The sequence below is a fragment of the Microcaecilia unicolor genome, chromosome 5 (genome assembly GCF_901765095.1).
Source record: "Microcaecilia unicolor chromosome 5, aMicUni1.1, whole genome shotgun sequence".
In the NCBI taxonomy this organism is placed as follows: domain Eukaryota; kingdom Metazoa; phylum Chordata; class Amphibia; order Gymnophiona; family Siphonopidae; genus Microcaecilia; species Microcaecilia unicolor.
Window position 1 is genome coordinate 181,842,706 of NC_044035.1, and position 27,851 is coordinate 181,870,556.

Consider the following 27,851-nt stretch of genomic DNA (forward strand, 5'->3'; position numbering starts at 1 on the left):
CCTTTTGCATCTGACTCACCCAGGCATTTGGGCATCTTTTGTTAAAAATGGACCAATAAAAGGAAGTCCAAATCACAAAAACATCCAAATCACAAGATGTCCATAGCATTTTCGAACATAAAAGATAGACGTCTATCTTTTTTGAAAATGACCTTTTTTCCTGTTCAGAATTTGGACATTTTTGTAAAACGTCCAAATTCTGATTTAGACGTTCTATCGAAAATGCCCATCCACGTCATTCAACTCGCTGTTATCCTCTTGTTTCTTTACACCTTCAAAAAATGTAATAAATTGGTGTGCCTTTGTTGACTCATTCCTATTAAGCTGTCTATCTATACGGTTATCATCCCTTGAGTTCTTTTGATTTCTCTCCAACCCAATGGAAGTTTTAAATAATTATTCAATGGAGTTGACAATGTCTGTCTGTCCATCTATCTGCCTGGAGGCAAAATAACTCTCCAAAAATGTAATGGAATAGGATGAAACTTGGCATGAAAAAAAAAAAACAGTAAACACACATAATCCCCTCAATATTCAGTGCTATTTAACTGGCCAGGAATGGGTCCTGACTGGTTAATAGTGTTTAGCTGGCTAACTGCTAATATTCGGTGGGAGACAGCCAGTTGTCTCTGCTGAATGTTCATGATTAGCGCATAGCGGCTAACCGGCTATATCGCGTGATAAAGCCAGTTAGTGCCAATATTCAATGCTGGGTTTAGCAGTTAAATAGGACCACATAAATAGCAATCCTGTCTTTAACTTCTAGGAACTTAACTGGTTAGCACTGAATATTGGCTTAACCGGTTAAGTTCCAGCAGCAAAAAATGAAACCGGATTTTCAATGCCAGTCATCGGAAATGGCCTGGCATTGAATATCTGGGAATATCAGCCCCAATGAGTTATAAAATGAGCCAGATCAGACTGGGGATTCCTGAGAAATAAGCCCCCCCCCCCCCCAAAAAAAAAAAGACTAAATACATTTCTATAAGAGAAGGAGTTCCAGCTTCTGTGGAATAGAACAAGTAGGTAAAACATATCAAACATGACTCATGGAATTCATTCCAACCCCCCCCCCCCCCCCCCAGAGCTGGTATAAGTGCGTGTGCCCAAATGCAGCAGGGATGAGCATAACTTACAGTATTGTGTAAATTAGGTGCATAACATAGGGAAAAAAGAGTAGCCATACTGGGTCAGACCAGTGGTCCATCTAGCCTAATACCCTGTTTTCCAAACAGTGGCTAAGCCAGGTCACAAGTACCTGGTAGAAACCCAAATTGTGGCAACACTCCATACTACAAATCCCAGGGCAAACAGTTGCTTCCCATGTCTGTCTCAATAGCAGACTATGGACTTTTCCTCCAGGAATTTGTCCAAACCTTTTTTAAACCCACATATGCTAACCACTGTTACCACATCCTCGGCAAGGAGTTCCAGAGCTTAACTATTTGTTGAGGGAAAAATATTTCCTCCTATTTGTTTTAAAAGTATTTCCAAGTAACTTCCTTGAGTGTCCCTTAGTCTTTGTACTTTTGGAACGAGTAAAAAATCAATTTACTTCTACTCACTCTACACCACTCAGGATTTTGTAGACCTCAATCATATCCCCCCTTACCTGTCTCTTTTCCATGCTGAAGAGCCCTAACCTCTTTAGCCTTTCCTCATACGAGAGGAGTTCCATCCCCTTTAACATTTTGGTTGCTCTTCCTTGAACATTTTCTAATTCCGCTATAGCTTTTTTGAGTTACGGCAACCAGAACTGAACGCAAACTCAAGGTGTGGACGCACCATAGTGCAATACAAAGGCATTACAGTATTTTCAGTCTTATTCACCAGCCCTTTCCTAATAATTCCTAGCGTCCTGTTTGCTTTTTTGGCCAACGCCACACACTGAACAGAAGATTTCAGTGTATTATCTATGACACCCAGATCTTTTTTTCTTGAGCACTGACCTCCAAGGTGGACCCTAGCATCAGGTAACTATGATTCGGATTATTCTTTCCAATGTGCATCATCTTGCATTTGTCCACATTAAATTTCATCTGCCATTGAACAAACTTTTGGAAAAAGAAACAAAAGTGAACAGTCATCTTTACTTTCTGACAATCTACAAGAAGAATGACATCATTCCCAAAGGACTGAGGATCAAAAATCCTTTGGCTACTACTTACAATTCTGACTATGCAGAGAAACTCTGCAAACGCACTAGTCAGAAACTAAGAAATGAACTTATACATCAACTCTACAAGAAAAAAAGAATAATACAAACCCAAAGGGATGTAATCATGAGGAACATGGAGGAATTACATCCACACCTTGTGAACCAACTTAAAGAGGACCTACATAACATCCAAGGAGAAAAACAATACATTGCTATCCGCAAAAAAGAAATAAAGCTATATTCTCTCCTGCAAAATCATAGAAAGAGAAACTGCTTATCCTTGAATAGCTACAGCTCTGCAGAACCAACATCCCCAGACACCTTGGAGACACTTGGATACACATCTGAGGCATGTGAAAATCAGAGCCCAAACAAACCAGGGAATACTGATCACACCTTTACAGGTGCAAACCAAATGGGGATAATAAACCTCTCGAACCATCAATTATCACAGCATGAGGTCTCTGTGCTCTCCAAAGGGCTCTCATTCTGCCCATCCAGTAAACTAGATGAAATCCAACTATATTCAGACCTAGAAGAATTCTTTAGAAAAATGTGCCTTAAAACACATTTCTATAATAAAGGGACACCAAACAGACCGGAATACAGTCTTAAACAAAAGAACACTTATTTCACCCCACAGGAGGGACAAAACTACAAGCTGGATAATTACATAGAAAGTTTCAGACATAGGGTGAAATCCCAACTTTCCAACAAACAAAAGAGAATCCTGTACAATCTTATCCCACCAGAAAGAGCGGCCATAAGAACCCTACAAACTAACGAATGCATTATCATCAAACCCGCAGACAAAGGAGGTGCAGTGGTAATTATGGACATACAAAAATACATTGAAGAGGGGCACAGACAGCTCTCAGACAATAAATACTACAGGAAACTAACTGAGGACCCCACACAGAATTACACAAAACAGCTGAAAGACCTTATCAAAACATTTCCTACACAAGCGCAACCTCACCTGAAGAAACTCATACCAAACCAGCCTTCTGTGGGCACATTCTACATGCTACCCAAGATCCACAAACCGGGAAACCCTGGCAGACCAATCATATCAGGTATTGGCACACTCACGGAAGAAATATCTGGATTCATAGAGGGAATTCTGAAACCTCTCGTACACAAAACTAACAGCTTCATACAAGACACCACAGACCTTCTGAATAAATTGAAAAATATCAAGCAACTACCACCTAACACCCTTCTGGTCACGATGGATGTAGAATCACTATACAGCAACATTCCACATGCAGATGGCATAGCTGCATGTGGAAGACTCCTAAAAAAATCCACACTGGACCATCAATAATCACCAGAAACTATTACAAAATTAATCAAATTTATTTTAACTCACAACTACTTCCGCTTTAACAATGATATCTATCTACAAATAATGGGCACTGCGATGGGCACCAGGACAGCACCCCAATATGCCAACCTTTTTTTGGCTTAGCTCGAAGAGTCATTTCTGAATACACACTGGACCAAACCTCTAAAATACTACCGGTACATCGATGCCATTTTTATGATTTGGAGGGAGGGTGAAGAAACTCTGAAACAATTTTATTCTGCCTTCAATACATACCATCCTACAATCAGATTCAAAATTGACTACTCCCCAGAAAAAGTCAATTTTTTGGACACCACGGTCTCAATCAGTGATGGCTGTATACAAACATCTATATACAAGAAACCCACAGACAGATGCAGCTACCTCCACAACTCCAGCTTCCATCCTTCACATACAAAAAGATCCATCATTTACAGCCAAGCCATAAGATACCACCGTATCTGCTCTGACCCAGGGGACAGAGACAGACACTTTAAAAGCCTGACTGCATCCTTCAAACAGAAAGGCTACAACCCCAAAATAATCTCCAAGAATATTGCCTCCTCCCTCAAAACACCCAGGGAGAATCTGCTACAGTACAAGGAGAAAAAATCCACAGACAGAATCCCCCTTGTAGTGACATACAATCCAGAGCTGGAAAAACTGAGGAAAATCATAAGAGATCTACAACCTATACTCCAGGAGGATGAATTACTGAAAGAGATATTCCCATCCCCACCAATACTGGCCTTCCGACAGCCACCCAACTTAAAACACAAGCTAATCAGAAGTAGAGAGTTGCACGGGGACAGAAATCTTACCCATCCCCGCCCGTCCCTGCTGGAATCTTACCCGTCCCCACTGGAATCTTACCCGTCCCCGCCCATCCCCGCAAAAATTTAAACTACCCCAACCCGTCCCCACCCGTCCCCGTAAGAATTTAACCCATCCCCACCCATCCCCGTAAGAATTTAAAAGTACATAAAAGAAAGTTCCAGTCAGCTCCCTCAGTCTCTTTCTGGATTTGAGCCACAGCACTGTAGGCAAGGAAGGAACGGAAGTTGGAACTTGGAACACTCTGGTGTGCACATGTAAGATTTGTCTCTGATCCATTGGCAGTGGGTGCTGAGAGGCCGCCACATGCACGCGCCAGTAGGTCAGGTGACATCTGATTCTCGTGCCTGTGTCAGAGCTGAGGTCTGTGCACCAGCCTGGGAGCAAAGAGGATTAATAGTAACATAGTAAGTGACAGCAAATAGACCTGAACGGTCCATCCACTCTGCCCAATAGTCACACTCATGATCAATTCATCATTAAATCAACAAGTGTGATATTATATACTTGATTATGGTCTTTCTTTCGTGTTTCTGGAACGAAGACCACAGAAGTCTATCTGGCCCCATCCTTATGTTCCAACTGCTGGAGTTGCCATCGAAGCCCACTCCAGCCTATTCATGTTCTCATTTGTGGGACACAGACCGTAAAAGTCTGTCCAGCACTGTCCTCATGTTCCAGCCACTGAAGTTGCTGTCTAAGCCCTTTCCAGCCCATCCTACACCAGATTGCCATGTATGAGACACAGACCATACAAGTCTGCCAGGTATCAGCCCTAGTTCATCACAGCCAGAGTCGCCATCTAAGCGTCACTTGACACATCCACACACATGCAGCCATTTAAGGTTAGCTTTTATATAACTTCCATTTTCTAATTAGAGATCCTCTGTGTTCATCCCACGCCTTTTTGAGACTCTACCACCTCCTTAATGGAAGGAGGAGGAGGAGGAGGAGACAGCACTCAAATAAATTGGTATTCGGTAGATGAGAGGCTGGTGCAGGTGCAGCTTACACTTCCACGGGAAGCCCACAGAACTGGTTCCATCCCCGCGGGAACCCCGCAGGAACTGCCTCCGTCCCCGCGGGAACCCCGTAGAACTGCTTCCATCCCCGTGGGAACCCCGCAGGAACTGCCTTCGTCCCTGCGGGAATCCTGCGGGTTCCACGGGATTCCCGCGGGGACGGAAGCCGTGCAGCTCTCTAATCAGAAGTAAACTTCCATCACAGACTGAAAAGGAACAGAAGGGCACACTCCCCTGTAATTTATCCAGTTGCAAACTATGCCAAAATATTTCACAGGACCCCACAGTCATCCACAAAGGAAAGATATTCAACATAAAGGAATCTTTCACTTGTTCATCTTCCAATGTGGTATATATCATTCAGTGTAAAAAATGTAACGAAGGATGCTATATTGGAGAAACAGGCCAGATGCTTAAGACAAGATTCAATTTACATAGACATCACATGAACAATACTGGTGCCAGTAGGGCTCCCACCCCTGTTGGTCACCATTTTACAGGACCAGGACACTGTACCAGTGACTTCACAGTGCGAATCCTGAAAGGTAACTTTAAAACCATACAAGAACGTAAGACCTTTGAAGTCAGAATGATTGAATATTTTAACACCCAACAGAAAGGACTTAACAAGGATCTGGGGTTCCTAGCCCATTATAAACCATAAAGCTGTATTTCTCTGTTGATCACCCCACCCCTCACCTATCCACACCCATCCTGTTAGAATATCAATGATATGCTTTGATGTCCCCATGCATACCTCCTACCCACCCCATCCTCCCACCCTGTCAGACTGTCATAGTAATGCTTGAATGTTTTCGCTTATATACACTGTCAGCTAGCACATTTGCTTATTTCCGATCTGACGAAGAAGGGCAACCTTCGAAAGCTAATCAAGAAATGTATTAAGTTATGTCCAATAAAAAAGGTATCATCTTATTTTCTTTTCCATGTTTTATTTTGTTTGATTTCTATTGATCTGCCATTTGGACACCCAGTCTTCCAATTTCCTAAGGTCTTCCTGCAATATTTCACAGTCCACACGTGTTTTAACAACCTTGAATTGTTTTGAATCATCTGCAAATTTAATCACCTCACTTGTCGTTCCTATTTCCGTATCATTTATAAATACCTCAACCGGCTCACCTTTGTCCACATGTTTATTCATGCCTTCAAAGAAATAAACCAAATTGGTGAGGCAAGACTTCCCTCGGCTGAACCCATGCTGATTCCCAAGTAGATGTAATCTACTTGGATTTCAGCAAAGCCTTTGATACAGTCCCCCACAGAAGACTCATGAATAAGCTGAACTTAGGACCGAAAGTGGTGAACTCTATAGAAAATTGGTTGAACGACAGGTGGCAGAGGGTGGTGGTAAATGGAATTTGCTCGGAGGAAAGGATGGTGAGCAATGGGGTTCCTCAGGGGTCGGTGCTGGGGCCCATTTTGTTTAATATATTTGCGAGAGATATTGCTGAAGGTTTGGAAGGAAAGGTGTGCCTTTTTGCGGATGACACAAAGATAGCCGATAGAGTGGATACCCTGGAGGGAGTAGAAACGATGAGAAGGGATCTCCGAAAGTTAGAAGAATGGTCGAGGGTCTGGCAGTTAAAATTTAATTAAAGTCTACTCAAAGAAAAAGAGGGTAAACTATTCACAACCAGAGCACTCAATATAATACTGTCTTATTTAATGTGCTCCAGACATTTGTTTGAATATCAAAGTTGTTTTATTATAACAAACCACTCCCAACAAACATACAACCCCTAATTACTGAGTCAGCTCAATCCCCCGTGAATATTGTACACGACAAGTTGTTATACATACACTGTGAACACATCACGACTAAATCATCACATTTGAACAATATCATCATTCACTGTCTTCACATCCTAATAAAATATTACCTATCTAGGTTTCAGAAAGTTTAAATTCAATTGCCACCTAATGAGCACCCCCTTATTATTTTTCTGTCATCATACGCACACAAAGTCTTTAAAGAGGCACAGCTTCAAAGCTTCTTTTTGATGAAAAACACTGTAAACAACTATCAATCCTCCATGGTTTTAGTGTACTTTACTCCATGACCCAACTGTTGTGATATATCTTTAACTTGTAACTGTTGATGACTCCATTTAGGACTCCCATGCGCCATTAAAAAAACATAGAAACATATCAGTCCTTGATGAAACAGCACTGTTGGTTCAAAGTTGGCAATTTCATAACAAACTTTACATCCTCAGTGAATTTATTTCCACAAGCTCTCTTTCCACAGGATGCTCTGACTTGCTGTGAATAATCTCAATGCACTGTCTTTTCAACAATAATCCAACATACGGGAGAGCTTCCTTCAGTACATTTAAAATTGACAAAAACACCAAGAACTCCTCAGTTCCTCAATGCGTGACCGCATTTCGTGCTACTCTTCTTCAGGATGACTACTTCCCATGTATTCTGCAAACACCCAACAACACTAGTCATCATCATAACCACCTTTCGTAAATAGCCATTTCAATATTAACTTCATTTAATCATACAGCATATTAAAACTACTTATAACTGCTTATCAACGGGATTGCCGTCCAGTCAAAGTCCCGGATATCCGATCCTCAGGCTTCATGCCCTCACATTCTACTACCGAGGTTAAATACACGTGTCTTAACCTTGCCCCTTCCAACTATTAAAGGGAAATGTACCCTAAATCCACTCAACCTCCATGTTTAGTCCATTCAGGGCCACCGTATTCCAAGAAAAAATATACCACTGCTCAATCGTCATCAGTGCCTCGGTAATATCACCTCCTCTAGACAACGTCACCTGAAACAAGACCACGCATTTAAGATCCTCCAGCAGATGATTCTTTAACAACCAATGAGACACCAAAGGAGTCTCTTTCCTTTGATGTCTAATGTTGCATATATGCTCTGCCAATCTTTGTTTCAGCTGACGTTTCGTGTGTCCAACATAATACAGTGGCAGGGACACATAATGCAATACACAACTTGATCACTAATGCATGTAGTCCTGTTCTTTAAATAAAATTTCTTGGAAGACCCCGGAATGGGCAAACTACTGGTTGTCAAAGAGTGTCTGCAATATATGCATTTCCCACATGGGGAATGCAGACCCACAGAAAAGTCAGGGATTGGTCTCTTAAGCATTTCCCTCAAATTGGGTTTCCATCTATATGCCACCTTAGGATGCTCGGCGAACACCCAATGCACAGCAAGAACATGCCAGTACTTATGAATAATGCATCCTATCTGGGGAGTGTTATAAGAATAGGGCAGCACACATGCCAAAGAATTGCATGTGTCCTTTTGCCTCGGTAGAAACAACCAGGGTCTGTGAGAATATAGAGCCCTTTTAAATGCTCTCTTAAGCACCCCTAATGGGTACCCTCTTTGTAAAAATCGTGCCATCATAATACGTGATTGAACTTTAAATTCCCCAATACAGGAATATAAACGTCGCAATCTGAGGAACTGACCGACAGGAACACCCTTCCTCAATGCTGCATCATGGAAACTAGAATAGTGCAGCAAGGTGTTCCTGTTGGTCTCCTTCCTAAAGATGGTAGTATCAAATCTTCCATTCAATAATTTTCTGATTTTAATGTCCAAGAACTCCATCTTAGTCACCTGAATCCTGGCTGTAAATTTAATATGAGCATCCACTATGTTAAGATAATCAATAAATGTCACCAAGTCACTCTCAGACCCCTTCCAAAACAGAATGACATCATCAATATACCTCTTCCAGAGAAAAATATTGCTATAAAATACAGAGGTATATACATGATTTTCTTCGAATTGCATCATGTAAAGACATACCAGTGACGGTGCGATGGTAGCACCCATTGCTACTCCACTCATTTGAATATAAAAATTCCCCTGAAATTCAAAATAATTGTGGCAAATAACCAAATTTAATAACCGCTGCAAAATTGAGATCTTGGGGTCTGAGACTTGAGCTTTGGCAAAATATTCACACGCTAACTGTACTGCTGCGTTCTGTGGTATATTGGTATACAGGGCCACCACGTCAAGACCCACCAGGTAGACATGGTCTATCCCCTCCAGAGTCACGTGGTCCAACATCTGATTAAAATGTATAGAATCTCTGACGTATACCCTGTATACCAATATACCGCAGTACGCAGCAGTACAGTTAGCGTGCAAATATTTTGCCAAAGCTCAAGTCTCAGACCCCAAGATCTCAATTTTGTGGCGGTTATTAAATTTGGGATAAACACAAAGGAATCCTGTTTAGAAGGAATGGATCTATGGAATCTTAGCGGACATTGGGTGGCGACACCGGTATTTGGAGAATACAACCGGTGCTGGGTGGATTTCTACGGTCTGTGCCCTGATCGTGACTGAATAGATAAGGAGGGGCTGGAGTGTAAATTTTAAGGGGCTTCAACATTGGCTTCAGAACTGTTAGTACACGAACAGTGCTGGACAGACTTTTACGGTCTGTGCCCTGAGAAAAGCAGGGACAAATCACACTCGGATATACATATAAAGTATTACATACCATGTAAAATGAGTTTATCTTGTTGGGCAGACTGGATGGACCGTTCAGGTCTTTATCTGCCATCATTTACTACGACTCTGTCCCATTAAACCATGTTTGTCTACGTGTTCTGTAATTTTATTCTTTATAATAGTTTCCACTATTTTGCCCGGCACCGACATCAGGCTTACCGGTCTATAATTTCCTGGATCACCCCTAGAACCCTTTTTAAAAAATCAGCATCACATTGGCCACCCTCCAATCTTCAGGAACTATGAAAAGGAGAGATGTTGGATCTGGGGGTGGAAAGGAGGGAGATTATCAGTCCTTTAGGTAAGGGAAGGGAGGTGGGATTTGATATACTGCTTTCCTGTGGTTACAATGAAAGCAGTTTACATATAGGTACTTATTTTATACCTGGGGCAGTGGAGGATTAAGTGATTTGCCCAGAGTCACAAGGACCACAGTGTGAAATAAATAAACAGGCTTTAATTGTGCATTTAATCGCAATTTAAAATTTTAATCTAAATGCATCCCTAGCACATATTTGTGCAAATGCCAAGATGCCGGCACGTGCTGTTCTATAACATGGTGAGTAAATATAATGTCTACTTTTAAGGTGGGTACATATGGGCAGAGTCTGGCTGGAATATGGATGGGATGCACACATATTACAAGACAGTAATCCACAGGAAAATTACTAGAATCCAGGCACAAGCATTTATACCAGCTCTATGGCTGCATGAGTGCTTGCACCTAAACGTATACGTGTATATATACCCTACTACGGTAGTCAGCTAAAGAGAAAAGTAAGCATCCATTTTCTTTATGGTATAGGGTCCAATTTGACATCCTCTAGGCAACCATTTTACAGAATTGCCCCCAGAAAATACAGGTACACATTTACACCTGCTACACAACAGGTGTTAATTGTACACTATTAGGCATTATTGTAAGTGCCCATTTTATAAAAGACACATAGGCAGCACCTATGTTGGTTTTTTAGAAAACAGACAGATATTATCCTATATAATAATTCTCACCTCCAACGTTCTGAGGCTGCCTGGAACCGTGGATTACGCCGGATGTGGTCTGCTTCATGGAGTAGATCAAACTGATGTCGGCAGCAAATAGCCACACAGCCAGGAGGAGGAGTAGCAGCCAGGGGGAGGAGTAGGGAAACACATGGAGCGTGTTTCCAGTGTTGCCAGGTGGGCGGTTTTACCGCCCAATTGGGCGGTTTTCCGCGACCCGCCGCGGGAAATTTTTGCCCGCGGCGGGTTGCGGTTTTTTGGGCTGTTTTTGGCCTTCAGTGCGGTTTTTTCGGCCGCGGGGGGGCGGGGTTAGTGACGTTTTTGGGTGGGGTTAATGACGTTTTGGGCGGGGTTAGTGACGTGGGAGGCGGGGCCGATGACGTAGGAGGCGGGGCCGATGACGGGGAGGCGGGGCCGATGACGTGGGAGGCGGGGCCGATGACGGGGAGGCGGGGCCGATGACGTGGGAGGCGGGGCCGATGACGGGGAGGCGGGGCCGGTGACGTGGAAGGCGGGGCCAGTGACGGCGGGGGCGGGGTTGATGACGGCGGGGGCGGGCGTGATGACGCGGGGGTGGGGGTGTCAGGGGCGGGGTTTGTGTTTGGGCGGGTTTTGGGCTGTTTTTTGGGCTCGATCGGGCTGGAAAAAAATTTTCCACCTGGCAACCCTGCGTGTTTCCCTACTCCTTCCCCTGCCTAGGAATCGCTACACAGTGGCTGCCAACCTCGGAGTTCCGAACCACCCATGCACCCTAACCGCCCTGGAAAACCCGCCGCCACCCTCCCTGTCCTCTCCAAGTCCAGACCTCGCCACCCGCAACCCCCACCAGCCGGTACAAAAAGAAAGAAGAAAGCCGAAACAAAAAACAAACTGCAAAACGCAGCTCCGTAGATAGCCATCTGCGCAGCCGCTCCTCCTCTCCCCTGCACGTCACTGCCCCTGGAGGAAGACCCCAGAGGAGCGCTGCGACGTCAGAGGGGAGAGGAGGACCGGCTGCAGAGACGACAGCCAATGACAGATGGCTGTCTACGGAGCCGCGTTTTTCAGGTTGTTTTTTTTCCCCCCCCCCCGTTTTTGTCCTTTTTTTCCGCCGCTGCTGCTCAACAGGAGAAGCAGTAGCGGCCACACACTGTTACTATTGGGGGTTGTGGGTGGCGGGGCTTGCGTGATGCGCAGGGGGGGAGGAAGCATTGCTAGCGCCCGTTTCCTTCACAACAGAAATGGGCCTTTTTTACTAGTAAATTATAAAAGTTGTAAAATTACTCCTTCAGCGAGTTGCAAAATCTCTGTTCTGTGGGGACTGTTGCTAATATTGTTCCTGACCTGATATGATCTTTCAAAGCTGTGGGACAAACAAATGTGACCACATTTTCAGTAGTATGTACTTAAACATTCATCGAGTTTCAGAGCGACTTCCCTAACCAATCCTGGTGTTCTCTGCTGAGCTGGAAAAGGTCACACAACTAAATGACTTTGAACAAACTAGCCAAATAAAAACAGCCTCACCTGGATTGTCCTATTTCTTCATGAATTGGCTTTCTCTCGTTGCTCATTCACAGTGTTGGAAGTTTTCTTGCTAGCCTGCTTTATGTCTTCACCCCACCACGTATGTGCCTGAATACTATTAGAAAAGTCAGCCTGATTAGGACAGGTAAGGGTACCTTTCTCCAAGACATTCGCTAAGCACCGGGCGGGGCTGATGTCTTTGCATAGAAAGTGCCTGTTTCTTCCCTCTCCAGTGGCCTTGCAAGTGCTGAGGCATACCTTCCAGAAAGATGGAATGCCTGCACTTAGAGGAGGGGCAAGTTTTCTGGAAAATCTGGTTATTGCTGCTCTAAGCTTAAAGTGGAATTTGGCTTTCTGGGTCCTACACCCTGACAGTTTTGGAAGCGATTGTGCAGCCTATTTCACTGTGAAGCATGAAAACACGGGCACGCTTACTCTCCCAGAATAGGCATACAGGCTGAGAGATTGTCAACAATTTTCACTGCTTAAGGTGGGTTAAAGATGTACACACTTAAAATGCGAGAGACTCCAATCAAATACAGTCTGTAAGGGATGAAAATGTCAGAGATGCCATACAAATACAGCTTGAAGTGGCTACAAAAAAGTCAGACTCCAACAAAGCACATAACATGGCTTGAAAATACAAAAGTTTGAATCCTGAGGCACCATAAATGGAAGCACACTATCATAGGAAAGCATAAGGCTTTGACTTTACCCTCACATCAGCCTGTTCTAAGTCTAACCTATAAATGTTATGCACCTCGTGAGGCTGCTTTCTCTTTCTGAGTGAGGAGTTAAGGAAGAAGAACTGGAGTGACCTGATTTACTGGTTGCTCCAGGAATAAAGGGGAGGGATGAAAAAGAGGTGTTCTCTTACTCACCTGTGACTCTAACGCTGCTCTCTCTCCTTTACTAAGCATACATTCACACTCAGGAAACCTTATTCGCATAACCTAATTCTGTTCCAACTTACATTTAAGGCACAAGCACTTACACCAGCCCTATAGTTAGTGTAAATGCCCATACTTAGTTAACGTTCTAGAACAGTAATAAATTACAGTATTACAGCACAGTACCCTAGTCATTAGCATTGACTCCATGGGTGCTTGAGCACCACCAATATTTCCCCACCAGAACCGGAAGTTCCCCAGGACAGGAGCCAGCCCGCTGCCCGACCTCTTCTCCCACTCCCACAACAGTCCTTCGCCTGCCCCTCGCCTTGCTGCATGCCGCCCATAACTTAAAAGTCATCTTACCGGGGTCCCAGCGGCAGCAGTAGTGAAAGGCAAGTACAAGCAGGCTCGGCGAGTCAGCGCTAAGTTCAGCCTGCCTTCCCTTCTCGTTGCTCTCAGCTTTGCCTCTGGTCCCGCCCTCATTTCCTGTTTCCGCAAGGGTAGGACCAGAGGCAGAGCTGAGAGCAACGAGAAGGAAAGGCAGGCTGAACTTAGCGCTGACTTGCCGAGCCTCGTGCTCGCCTTTCATTACTGCTGCTGCTAAGACCCCGGTAAGATGACTTTTAAGTTATGGGCGGCATGCAGGAAGATGAGGGGCAGGCAGGGCCGTACCAACACGGTAAGTGGGGTAAGCATGGCAGGGGGGGGCCGCACCATGCTCACCTCGCTCGCCCTCCCGCTCCCATTGTTCAACTGCCCGCCCTCTTCTCCCCCCACCCAACATCCCTTTTCTTTTTTTTTATTTTTAAATTTACCTCCGTGGGGGTCCAGAAATGATGTCAGAAGAAGGCGGAACACAGCGAAGGGAAGGCTAGAGACGTCGGGAGCGCCGCCTCCTTCACTGACGCTGCGCTGCTGGACCGCCACGGAGGTAAATTTAAAAAGAAAAAAAAGAAAAGGGATGTTGGGGTGAGAGAAGAGGGCGAGCAGTTGAACAATGGGAGCGGGAGGGCAGGGGAGAGACGAGCATGGATGCGAAGGGGGAGAGGAGAAGAGGGCGGGCCAGGCCAACTGGGACATGATGGGAGCGGGAGGACAGAGGAGCATGGATGCGAGGGGGGGGTCATGGAAGGGAGAGAGGGGAATTGCTGGATAGGGATTAATGGAGGGTGACAGAGGAGCATGGATGGGAGGGGCAGGGCTCAGGGAGAGAGGGGAATTGCTGGATAGGGAATTAGGGATGAATGGAGGGGACAGAGGAGAATGGATGGGAGGGCAGGGCTCAGGGAGAGAGGGGAATTGCTGGAAAGGGATGAATGGAGGGGGCAGGGGACAGAGGAGCATGGATGGGCATGGATTGGGAGGACAGGGCTCAGGGAGAGAGGGGAATTGCTGGATAGGGATGAATGGAGGGGACAGATGGGCATGGATGGATATGGATTGCAGGGCAGGGCTCAGGGAGAGAGGGGAATTGCTGGATAGGGATGAATGGAGGGGGCAGGGGACAAAGGAGCATGGATGGGCATGGATGGGAGGGCAGGGCTCAGGGAGAGAGGAGAAATTGCTGGACATAGAGGGGAGGGAAGAGAGATGAAGGAGATGAAATGAGGGAAAAGGAAGAGAGGAGAAAAACTGCACATGGATGAAGAAAATAGGCAGAAGCTGAGGACCAGAAATGAAGAAGGAGGAAAGGAAAGAAATAAATGGAAAGGAAGTCCTGGAAACGGAGTTAAGAGGACAGATAGCAGCAGAATCAAATACTGGGCCAGCATGATCAGAAAAAGAAAGTCACCAGACAACAAAGATAGAAAAAAATCATTTTATTTTCATTTTAGTGTTTGGAATATGTCCACTTTGAGAATTTACATCTGCTATCTTATTTTGCAATGTATAGCAATTTGTTTCTAAGAATATTGCTGACAATTCCTGTCAGTGTGGCAAGTGGTGAGCGATCATTTTCACCGGGAGGAGGGGCACCGCCGCCAACTGATAGTCTGCAGGGGGGGTGCCACAGACCCTAGGCACGGCCCTGGGGGCAGGCGAGGGACTGTTGTGGGAGTGGGAGAAGAGGTCGGGCTGGAACTCGAGTCAGAGGGAGGGAGGGGCTGGAACTCAGAGGGAGGGGGCTGGAACTTGAAGGGGGGCAAGGAGAGGGGGGGGGGGGGACAAATGCACCACCTGTAAAAAAAAAAAAATTAAGCACCCCCAATCATTTTGAAAAGTTGGCTCCTATGACCCTAGTAAATGTTGGCAGGTAAAGACCTGCATTAATTAGTATTGCTCTGGTTTCCTGGCAACAACTGACACCTGCAGTAATTAGTTGATATGTAGCTATTCAGGAGGAATTCAAAACAATTGTTTTGAGATCACTGACTCCCAGGTCCAGCTGCCAACTGGCCATGAACACGGCATTTGACCCCTTCCACATAACTCCCAGAAGTGTCGTCAACCCGGTAGTGGATAAGAAAAAAAGAATTACTCAGTTCATAGTGAGCTAGTGAATGAATCTCACTAATACATCTTGCTGACGTGATGGTAATCAGAAAAAATGTTATCTAATCTAGAAGCCTAGGTTGTACCGATTGGATAGGTTTAAACAGAGAGGTAGTGAGGACTGTTTGTATGAGATTCAAATCCCACGCTAATGGAGGAGGCTGAAAAGGAGGACAAAGATATATCAAATCTCTCAAAATATGTTTCATTATAGGATGCTTGAAACATGGATAACACAACAAGATGTAATTGTACTGCTGAAAAAGACAATCCACTATTTGATAAAGGCAATATATAGTCAAGGACTCGAGATAGCCTACAGGTTAGAGGATGTTAGTTATGAGAAGAACACCACACAGCAAATTGATGCCACTTATCTGTATATGATCTGCTGGCTGAATCTTTCTTAGACCCAAGAAGAACCCCCAAAACACCTGGAGAAATGAGAAAGACAGAGAAGCCAAGCTACTAAATTCAAGGACTGAAGGTTTGGGTGCAGAAGTTGGCCTTGATTCTGGGTTCAAAGCCGGCTGTTTCGGTAAGAAAACTGGTGGATAAATAGACATGATGAGCACTATCAGGAACCATGACTGCCTGAGCCAGTATGGTGTGATGAAGATCACATGAACTGAATCCCATTGCACCTCTTGAAAAGTTTACGCAATGAGAGGTATTGAAGGATATGCACACAGGAGGTCTTGACTCCAGGATATTTGGAAAGCATCGATTGCTACACTATTCTGAGATGTTTGGTGATGTTTGATAATGCTAACAGGTTGATAGTGGTGTATCCCCACTTCTGGAATAGGGAAAATATAATTGTGGCCTTAATAGACCACTCGTGAGGTTGAAGATTTCTGCTGAGTGAATCAGCAAGAGTGTTGAGATTCTGCAGGAGGTATGACACTATGATAGTGGAACTGAGGTTGAGAACAATTGTCCAAATGCAAATGCTTTCCTGCACAATGGTTTCAAGCCTGCTTGTTGACATAATACATGGAAACCTGATTGCCCATCTGTATGTGAATTATTTGATTTGTCAAATCATTGTGGAAAGCACAAAGATCTAGTCAAATGGCTCTCAGTTGTAACAGATTGATGCTTTGCACCTGTTCTTTCACCAACTACCCTGGGTCATATGTTGTGTCAGATGAGCTCTCCAGCCTTGTTTAGAAGCCTCTGTCATCAGTAATATGGAGGAAGTCAAAGGTTGAAAAGGCACTCTGACCAAGATTTCTTGTCCACCACTGAAATTATCATTTGAGGTGAAGAGTAATTTGTATCTTGGCTGTCAATGGCTGATCGAGATGTGACCACCGATCCCTTAGGTGCCACTGTAACTGTCTGATGTGAAACCTTGCCAGAAGTAGAACACGGAGTGTTGCTGCCATGTGGCCCAACAATGGGAGAAGGACTCTGGTCATCAGAACATGCATGTGGTACTTGTGCGATAATAGTCTGTGCTCGTGAGAGTGTTAATTATGCAAGAGGTAAAAGAGTGATGATATGAGCTCCTATATACTTCAGGTTTTGCACTGGCTGTAAATGTGACTTTCCAATGATTGTGAGAAAAACCCAAGGCTGTTTAGGAGACAAGCAGTAACCTGCAATGCATGAAAGGCATCTTTTGATATCTGGGTTAGAATTAATCAGTCATTCCAATATGGGAATACGACTAGTCCACTCCGATGAAGATGGGTCACTGCTGTGAATACTCGTAGTGCTGAAGTCAGACCAAATGGAAGTACTCAGTACTAATAGTGATTTTTAACCAGAACATAGGCACTATTTTGATATTTGATGAATTGGAACAATGAAGATGTGCATCCTGTAAATCCACAGACATGAGCCATACATTGCATTGCAATAATGGAAGGATGGTAGGTAGTTTGGATATCCGAAATTTTTTATGTTGATATATTTGTTGAGCTTTCGGAGATCCGGGCAGAATCGCACAGAAAAATCCCCCTTTCTTCTTTGGTATAAGGAAATATCTGAAGTAAAACCCAGTGTTCCTTTCGGTGGGATGCACTTTTCGATTGCCTGTGCTGCTACAAATTTGGACACCTATACTTCTAGCAGATGTATTTGCTCTACTAGAGTTGTATCTATCCTGAATGATTATCAGTACCCAAGTGTCTGTAATGATGGCTCTCCAAACATTGCAGAAATACTGAAGATGGCATCCTACTGGAAGATATGGATGGCCATAGAACATCCCTCCGTTATGCTGTCGATGAGTTTGGTGATTTTATCTCAAACAAAGATTTCCTCATACAGGGGGCAGATGTTACTCTTTTGTAGACAACCCCCTTCAGTGTAGACGCTCAAAGCCAGGAGAGAGGTTTGCTTAATATCACTACTGCGGCACCTTGAACCATAGTGAAAACTTGATCCTGATCTTCCAGCGGCACCGCATGGGAGAGAGCATAAACAAGTATTAATTCACCATGGGCTTCGGTATTGAGGTTCTCTTCTCAATTCCAATGACTGCCTCCTGATGTCTATGCACATCCATGTCAAAGTCGTGAATACCGATGTCAGCAGTTGGCTTGGCACCAAACTTGCTCTGAATGCCACTATAAACATGATCCTGATCTCCCAGTGGCACTGCACGGGAGAGAGCAGAAACAAGCAATCCTGCATTGACTGTCGGAACAGCTGATGAAGCAGTCTGACGCCCAATAGAACTAACAGAAAGTATCTTGTTAGTAAAACCTGATGTTGATATTTTATCACAGGTTTGAAATTGAAGATAATCCTTTAATTTCAGGATTGTTAACTGAATAGTCTTTGGTGACATGCACTGAAACTCAGCACATTGGTCTAAGCAGGGCTGCTGACCAAAACTTTTCAAGCACTGAACGTACGGAATAAAATTAGACATCTTCTGTGTACAAGTTTAAGACACCAACATGGAAGACAAAAACCTCCACTAAATTAATTTTAAAAATTGAAAATAAAAGAAAGTAGTAGAAAAAATAAATAGAAATTTAAAGAAAAACTGAAAGGAAAACATAAGGAATTAGTATCAGACTAAGCATTTTCTTGAAGGGACTGAAAGGCAATGCGGGTCATGTTTCAACCACGGACTAAACAAGAGAGCTGTGTCCTATATACACTACAGTAGGGCGTGAGCCTAGGGACATATACAGAAATCTCTATTAGAGCTTTCTGAGCTTTAAAAAGGCTGGATCAGCAATGTAACCAGTATGTCACTGCAGTTATCTTGCTATGAGATCTGAAGTCCAGGGAGAACAAGCTCAAACTGCAGCATATGCCTAAGGTGTGTCTACAAGGAGCAGGACATGCTTCTTAGTGCATGCACTGAGAAGCACACAGACCCTTTAGATCTCAGATTTATTATGTGGCTTGTGGTGCTCTCCCTTCTTTCTTGGGTGCTCTTATTGTCCTCCCATCCAACTATACCCCCTTTTTCTCAAATTCCCTACTGCGACCTACTGCCTACTCCTAGGTAAGATGGGATCTCATATTAAACAACTTGCTAGACATACTATGCCTCACAGAGACATGATTGACTGATTCTGACCTCTCTTTTCTTATGCAAGCAACCCCAACTGGTTTCTTAACCCTTCATCGAAGCAGACCAGCTAAAAGAGGTCCTCCAAACTTTCAATCCACCTCTTGGCAACGGCTACACCAGCCCCGTTAGATACCCTCTAATTTAGAACACCAACTTTACTACCTCACTCAATTTACTTCTATGTTTTCGTGCACCAATTTCCCCACCTTCAAACACTACAATGAGTTCACACCAACATTGATTGACCTCATCGTATCTGATTATCTTAGGAAACCTAAATATTCACTTAGACAATCATTATGCTCCTTTTAGTGAGGAATTTAATGATCTCCAAGATCTTTCCCTTCAACAACATATTCTCTATCCCAAGCATCAGGTTGGCCACACATTAGATGTGTTCTTATCTCCCTCTGCAGCTGCTACCACCTCACATGCTTCTTATCCAATTCCTAAACCCTAGATGGACCGCTACTATATTAAAATTGATGTCTCTTTTCACTCCATTGCAACATTGGTGAAGGAAATCCAACATTGTTACTGAGATACGAAAAATCTCACATTTGAGGCTTTTGCTGATGCAGTCCCCTTAACCCTTGAGAAGTTTCATTCTGAATCCCTTGAAAACTAGACCCTTCTCTGGAACTTAGAACTTTCCAAGATTTATAACCAATTAGCCCCTCTAAAAATTCAAACATCTTCAAAACAAAGGCATCAAAGGAATGTCTGGTTTAGCCAAGATCCACAACTTCTAAAAAGCCAGCTTAGACATACAGAAAGTATTTAGCGCAAACGTCGCACTTGTCCAGCCTCAAGAAATATAAGTCATAGGCTTGCTATTATAAGAACACCATTCTTAAAGGTAAAAAGAAATATTATTCAACCCAAGTGATCTCTGACCCCAACTCTGAGAAAATATATCTCATTCTCAAATCTCTCATCTCTTCATCTACTGCTCCATTATTGAGTGAACAGGCACCTTCTGCGGATGATCTTGCCCATTACTTTGAGGATAATATCTCAACAATTTGCTTGTCCTTTCTAACATCCACTACCTCTTGCAACACAACTGCACACTCCACGTTGCACTAACATTAACTAGTACTATGAAAGTTTTCAATCTTCAAACAACCTCCACTATCCTTGAGGCATTACAAACTGTGAAAACTACCACTACACAGACTTCTACTTATCACTCCATAACTCAAATCCCTTCTATATCTAAACTTGCAGAATGCTTTGTACTGAATCAATTGGAGGATTTCCACCCTCCATCCAAACCAGACTGACTTTAGGAAAGCTGTCTTAGGTGTCACAACATTCATCTATCAGGCCTTAGATCAAGACAAAACACTACTTCTATCATTAGACTTTTCCTCAGCATTCGACTTGGTAGTTCACAGCATTATCTTGAGCAGATTACAAGACATAGGCATCGCTGATACAGTTCTAGACTGGTTCCAATCATACCTCTCATATAGAACCAATACTGTTACATGGGTGGGTTCCTCTTCCTGTTCCTATTCTCTCCCTTGTGGGGTTCCTCAAAGATCCATACTGGCCCCAACAATTTTCCATATATTCATGTCACCTCTCCTAACACTTATTCAATCATTAGGACTAACCCCATTCATTTATGCAGATGACATCCAGATTCTTGCAAGCCTAGACAACGACAACAAACAAGACATCATCAATCTAAACAACCACTTGACCAGTATAGCCAACTGGCTTCAATTATGTAAGCTCAAGTTGAACCCTGATAAGATAAAGGGGCTGATTATAAGGCGCAAAGGACATCCTATTCCTACAATCCTTTTCGCCATAGCTGGGACCCCAATAACTTTCAACTCTTCAATAAGAGTCTTAGGTGTCATCCTTGATAATACTAGGAGCTTTCAATTTCACATCTCTAAAACTATTGAACGCTGTGTTTATGCTTGAAAACATATCTATTCAGTACGTCACTTATTTGACAAGTCATCCCTCTCTGACCTCACACATTCTTTTGCTGCAACAAGGCACATGAGTACAAGGTATTAGATGGTTACAGATTATACAAAATTTGGTTGTGAAATTAATCTCCGGAGCAAAAAAATATGATCATGTTGCCACCTCTTATGAGAAGAACATTGGTTACCCTTTACTCATAGAACATCTTACAACCTCCTTTCACAAACTACAAAATTCTGGTATCCCCCTTGTACCTCTCTCGACTACTGACCCCACTATGGAACATCCAAGGTCCTTCATTCTGCTAACTGAAACCTACTTTTTCTACCATTATTCTGCCATATTTGCTATGATTTTATCTGATCATATATGTTTAGCATCACTGGTCCCACTTTATAGAACACACTCACTTTTTGTCTCTCTGATTAGAAGAATCCTACGCTACATTTAAATCAAATCTCAACCTTCCTGTTTAAGGATGCTTATGATTAGTAACCCACCTTCTTGTTGCCTACTTGGCAGATGGACTTGACTGGATATTGGTAATCTTTACTTTACTCTTCTTTTTCCTATCCCCAGATGTACTTCCTTTCTGATCTTAGAACTGCTTTGTTATATTACTATGAACCACCTAAAAGGGCTCCTCATTAGGCAGTATCAAGCCTTATTAAACTTGAAACGACTTGCATGACCTATCCAGTCTGCCCAACAAAACAACCAGATCTGCATTATTATGGCAGCTGCATAGTCACATTCATTACCAACACATGATTAAACCAACAATACTAACATTTTGCTCATTAATTTCAACATTAAGATGTGTTCCCTTCCCCCACTGAGATACACAATACCCACATTCATAGTATATGAATGCGGTATAAAATACCCATATTTGATCCTGATTATGGGGTCTTTTACTAAGCCATGGTAGCATGTTTAGCTCACGGTAGGAATCACCTGGTGGTAAATGCCAAGATGTCCATTATATTTCTATGGGCATCTCAGCATTTATCGCCAGCTTATTTCTACTGTGAGCTAAAAATGCTACTGCGGCTTAATAAAACACCCCAATTTTTGCCATGTACAGGGCACAGACCATAGAAGTCTGCCTGGCACTGGCCTTACTTCCTAACTACTGAAGCAGTGGCATAGCCATGGAGGACCTCAGAGGGTCTGGGCCACCTCACTTTTGTCTTAGGCCCCCTCTGCTTTAATGGCTGGCAGGGATGCCAAGCCCTGCCAACAGAAGAGAGCTCCTTTGTGAGTCCCGCCTGTGCTGCCAGAGCAGCACTTAAGTCAGCAGATCCACTTCGGCCTCTGATGCTGGCTCTCTTGCACATGCTCAGTTCAGCAGTTCTCTGGGGGAAATGTTTCCAGAATGAGGAACCAGTAATAAAGAACATAGATGACCTATATCAATCTTACCAAATGGAATAAAGGTACAGTCAAAAATGGTTTTCAACAGATCATAAATGAGATTTTTCATAAGACTAGAAAAAGTGAAGTAAGAATCAAAGGGACATCATTATTCAAAACCCTCCGCATCTAACTTATGCAGCAGGATTTACACTAGCTTTAATTGGTGTAAATGCTCGCACCTAAAAGTTGGGTGTGGATCCCAGAGGTATGTGCAATTCTATAAATGGTGCCTAACTCAGAACATCATTTATAGAATCATGCTGAGCACAGTTTTTGATTAAGTAAAGAATTCCCTCCTAAGGGGGGATTCTGTATATGACGGCTAAAAATTCCATGCAGAAAACATTTCCACCTAAGCGTATTCTGTAAGCAGCACCTATCTATGCAAATATCTTAGACAGTTAAGTGCTGAAAATCGGCACTTAATTGGCTAAGTGCTGACTCCACCCCCAGTATGCCCACAAAATAGCCAGTTTTGGTTTGGGCATTAACTGGCCATTTTCAGCAGCACTATCCAGTTAAGTTCTGCTGAAAAATTCCTGGTTAGTTCCAGACAGGCGATTTAACCGGCCAGGAACCTCTCCTGGCCATTTAAATTGTTTTGAATATTGGGCCCATTGTTGTTTTCCTACTTTCTTCCGCTGCTCACAGATTCCAGGTGATGATACAGCACTACAGGATATATAAAAAGGTTAATTAGAACTTGCATTACGTGAATTCCCATTTGATGTGAGTGTGGAAAAACATGGAATTTTCTAGATAGGAATGAAAAATCCATCAAATGTTGGGGCCCTTTTACTAAGTGGTGGTAAGCCCAACACAGGCTTACAGCTCGGCAATCTGGAACTATGGCCGGCCCAACGTGAGCACCGGCAGTAGTTCCACCCCCAGAATGTGGCATTTCCAGCGCTAGCAGAAATATTCAAAAGATATTTCCACAAGGGGTACCTGGCGGTAATTGAGCAGTCCTGTGCACTACCCAGTTATTGCTGGATTAGAGCTGAAGCCCTCACTGCCACTTCAGTGGGTGGCATTAAGTTCTTCCCCCCGCATGGCCACGCAGTAAGAGCAATCTTACCGAATGTCCATGTCTCATTTTGGCCTTTTTACCTGCTGCGATAAAAAGGCCAAAAAGAGATATAAATGGCTCCCACATCTAGCGCAGGGCCCTTTTTACTGCAGCTTTGTAAAAGGGTCCCTTCATGCGTTATCATGGAGAAAGCCAAGTAAATATACAGAGGATTTGTGCAAATGAGGCAATCCACAGAAATCCATCTTGAATTATGAATAGATGTGTTGGCAAATGTCTGGGCTCTGCTACAAGTTTTGCCCAAAGCAATGCCATCTTTTAAAAAATTTGTAACCTGATTCGTCCACTCATCTTGTTCAGTGAATTGGTTCCCAAACCTCTCTTAAGTCTGAATATCCTCATTCCACATTTCCACTTTTTCTTTTCTTTCTTCATATTCTCAGCATCACAATAAACAAAGACAAGGTCATTAAAATCTTTCTCTCTTTGGCCTCTGTCTCCTCGCCTTTATTTTTCCTGCTGCTTTCCAGTTTCTCTACCTCTTTTCTTTTCTACATCCCTCTTTCATTGTTTCTGTCTCTTTCCTCCTCCTGGTTTTTCTTCTTCTTTTTCAGTCTTTCTGCATGTCTGTCTCTCTCCCTCCCCTTCCCTTCTCTATCCATCATTCTCTCTCTTCCTTCTTATCTCAGCCCTGACCCTCTGTGCTCAAATAAAAGCCTGTTTGCTCACAGGCGCTGCCATCACAGCCAGCACAACCCTGGATGTTATGAACATGGCTCAGCTCCTCTTCCTGCAGCTGGTTCTGGTACTGTTCCTCGTCCATCCTGCCTCCCAGTTCTGGCTCCTGGATGTGCTCTTCCCTCCAAGTTTGACCCCTGAAGCAGCATTGTCCAACAACACCCCTCCTGTGGTGCTTGGTAAGATCAGATTGACTGACCCCGTAACATCTCTGTATGTGGGCTGCTCAGGGTTATTCTATATAATAGAGTCTGCTCAAAATTATTTAACTACAAACTGTTCTATGCAGAACCACTACATAGCTAACTTCCTTACATCCATGTAAGTGAATGCGACTTTCATTGTGGCACAGTGATTTGATTTTATCTTGCAATAACTCTGTGTCTGGTGGAATCCTGTGCTGTCACATGTACTGGTATGAGCCAGTGACTGATTCAAATCCCTTCTAATTCAATTGTATTTCTTATGATGGCATTAGTGACACAGCTGTACCTTGTGTAATCCTGTGGTGTTATATGTGCCGACATTAGTGACTCAGAGGCCCATGCAGAAATGAACCACAAGCCTAACTGCGCAGTTATCACATTACTGGCCATGCAATACAGAGAGAGAATGAGCGCGGGTGTTAACTTGTGTGGAAGACAGGGTCATATACTACATTAAAATGAATGGTAATGAGGCCATTATGTATTTCGCTGCAAGGCACAGAAAGAAACACTGGCTTTTGACTCATGCACAATATGAGAAATTTTTTCCAAGGTCCGGGAGAGCGTAGAAGGGTTTGTTGAAAGGATTTTGTGCCATTTTTGTGATTTTTTTTTTCTCCAGCTGGAAGAGTACTTGCAACTTTAAAACACAGATGGGAGATAACAGTACATGTGTCCAGACAAAAATGAAAGTGCCAGCACACATCTGCAGTTGTTCTGTGCATAAAAATATCAGCCTTGCAAACACTTTATGTGCAAGAAATTTTTGCAAGGTTTATATTTATGTGCAAAGCAACAGCTGCAGATGTGTGCTGCACTTTTACTTTTCTTTGGCATGTGCACAAGAAACTATGCTTACAGCTGAACCTTTGTGCGCATGTGTTCCAGCAGGCTTCTCCCTTCCAATTAGCCCGCAAGTTCTGCGTGCATAACATTTACTTAAAATTAGCTTTCTGCATGACATGGTTTTAAGCGTGTGGCTCCACCACGTGGCTTTCTTTATCAGCCCTTCAGGTATGTTCTATATTAGTGATCATTCCTATTCTACTACTGCTACTTATCATTTCTATAGCGCTACTAGACGTATGCAGCGCTGTACACTTGAACATGAAGAGACAGTCCCTGCCCAACAGAGCTTACAATCTAATTCTGAGATGGGAATGGGAGACCAGTGATTCCTGCTTTCTACCATGCTTCCAAGGTGGCCTTAGCTGTTTGATCTCGCGTAGTAGCACCACTTATAATAAGACCTATCCTTTGTAAACCTGAGGTATTAAATGTGCTGGTGTTTATACTTGGTTATATCTTGTGGTATTATATGTGCTTGCATTACTGGCTCAGTTATATGAAGTAGAGCCCCCATGGTATTACCCCAGTGATTGAATTCTGAGATGTTTTTGTTGTTTAGTTTTTATCTGATTTGTGGCTTCCCAGCAGTCCTGTGCCAACTTGCCCTTCCCTCTCATAGCAGTTTACCCCAGGTCACCCAAACCAGCTGAATCAGTCCTGCATTTTTTTCCCCAGTATATGCATAAAGTTACAGCCCTTGGACAACCATAATTATAATGAGGATTTGTGCAACGCATGGAGGAGTAGCTTAACAATTACAGCAGTAGGCTGTAGACCAAGGAAACCTAGTTCGAATTCCACTGCAGCCTATTGTGATCTTGGGCAAAACATTTAACTCGAGTCCTCCAAGGACAGGAAAATACAGGTTATACCTGAATATAATTTACCTTGAATTACTGCTGAAAAAGGTGTGAACTAAATCCAAAATTTCATCCCTTCCCTCATTAGAAACCCTGGGCAAACCTTTAGCTTTGCCACCCCCCCCCCCCCTTCCTCCAGGAGTGGCCTAGTGGTTAGTGTGGTGGACCTTGGTCCTGGGGAACTGGGTTCAATTCCCACTGCAGGCACAGGCAGCTCCTTGTGACTCTGGGCAAGTCACTTAACCCTCCATTGCCCCAGGTACAAATAAGTACCTGTATATAATATGTAAGCCACATTGAACCTGCTATGAGTGGGAAAGTGCAGGGTACAAATGTAACAACAAAAAAACTGAAGTCCTAACCCCTCTCTCCCTGAGATTCTTATAATGAAATTTAGCAGTCATGATTACCCCACCATTACCCTTCTCAGATCAATAATGCACATCATATTTTCTTTTGTACATATTTACATAATGAGGACAATTTCCAAAAGCTGTTTAAACAGGTAAAGGAGCTATTTGAAAACTGCCCACACTCTTTGAGGGTAAAAATACATGATAATGATTGTGTAACTGTCAGGACTTATTCTTTTGCTTTGAGCGCAGCAGCTTTTTGCTGCCCCCCCCCCCCCCCCCCCCCCCAGAAGCTATCCCCCTAGGAAAAAGCCTAGTTTACCTAATGGTTACACCAACCCCGATTACAACTCTATTCATGCAACAGAAGACGCCTGGACTCCTAGCCAGGAGTGTGTTGGTAACCCTACTTTATGGGCTGATCTAGGGCTGTGGTCCTGTTTGTTGCAGTACTGTGTTTATAAGCAAGTTGAGAAGGGAGGGTCCAGGCTTCCAGAAAATTTAGGGAAAGATTGGAGGAGGCGGTTTGTGGCTACATACACATATTTCATAAAGCTATCTTTGCTTCCTGTGACCTTGGTTCTGGCTGTGGCTGTTTTGTCCTTGCACAACTTGTTCCATCTTTGTCCTTTTCCAAGGTGTGATAACACTTACAGTATCATCATGTGCCATTCCAAAAAAATCCAGGAAATGACAGATCAGAAAACCTGATGTTGATGCCAGGCAGAATGGCAGAAGCTGTAGTTGATAACAGAATTAATGCCCTGCCCTGTTTTGTGTAGAGTCTATTTTGTCTTGGGGTTGTTTTGTGACGGTTTTTTTTGTCATGGTCTGTTTTGGTTTTAGTCTGTTTTGTTGGGTTTTTTTTTGTCATGGTCTATTATGTCGGGGTGCCCCCTCCCATACATGAGCAGCATGTCCCCCCTCCTCTCCATCCCCTTCTATCCATGTACTATATTTCCCCCTTTTCCCTTCCTCCCCCATGTACATCCCCATCACCAATCTTTTTTCTAGCCACACTCCCTGCACCACACTCCATCCACCTTTTTTTACAGCCCCCTCCCTCACCCTATCCCCCCCCCCCCCCCCCACTCCCGGG

The 27,851-nt window shown here is 43.5% G+C and overlaps 2 protein-coding genes across 3 annotated transcripts in view; one reads left to right on the forward strand and one right to left on the reverse strand.

Moving 5' to 3' along the window:
• The window catches only part of LOC115470450 (anoctamin-10-like), a 93,138-nt gene extending 80,482 nt beyond the window's left edge, over positions 1–12,656 (reverse strand). For both annotated transcript variants that reach the window (XM_030203641.1, XM_030203639.1), the window contains exon 1: positions 12,418–12,656. The gene's annotated coding sequence lies outside the window, so the exon portion shown is untranslated. The remainder of the gene's footprint in view (positions 1–12,417) is intronic.
• A 1,293-nt stretch (positions 12,657–13,949) lies between these two features.
• Positions 13,950–27,851, forward strand: part of LOC115471305 (phosphatidylcholine-sterol acyltransferase-like) — a 76,152-nt gene continuing 62,250 nt past the window's right edge. Inside the window, exons 1-2 of the mRNA XM_030205006.1 lie at positions 13,950–13,989; positions 24,436–24,663. Coding sequence (XP_030060866.1) covers positions 13,950–13,989; positions 24,436–24,663 — 268 coding nt within the window. The remainder of the gene's footprint in view (positions 13,990–24,435; positions 24,664–27,851) is intronic.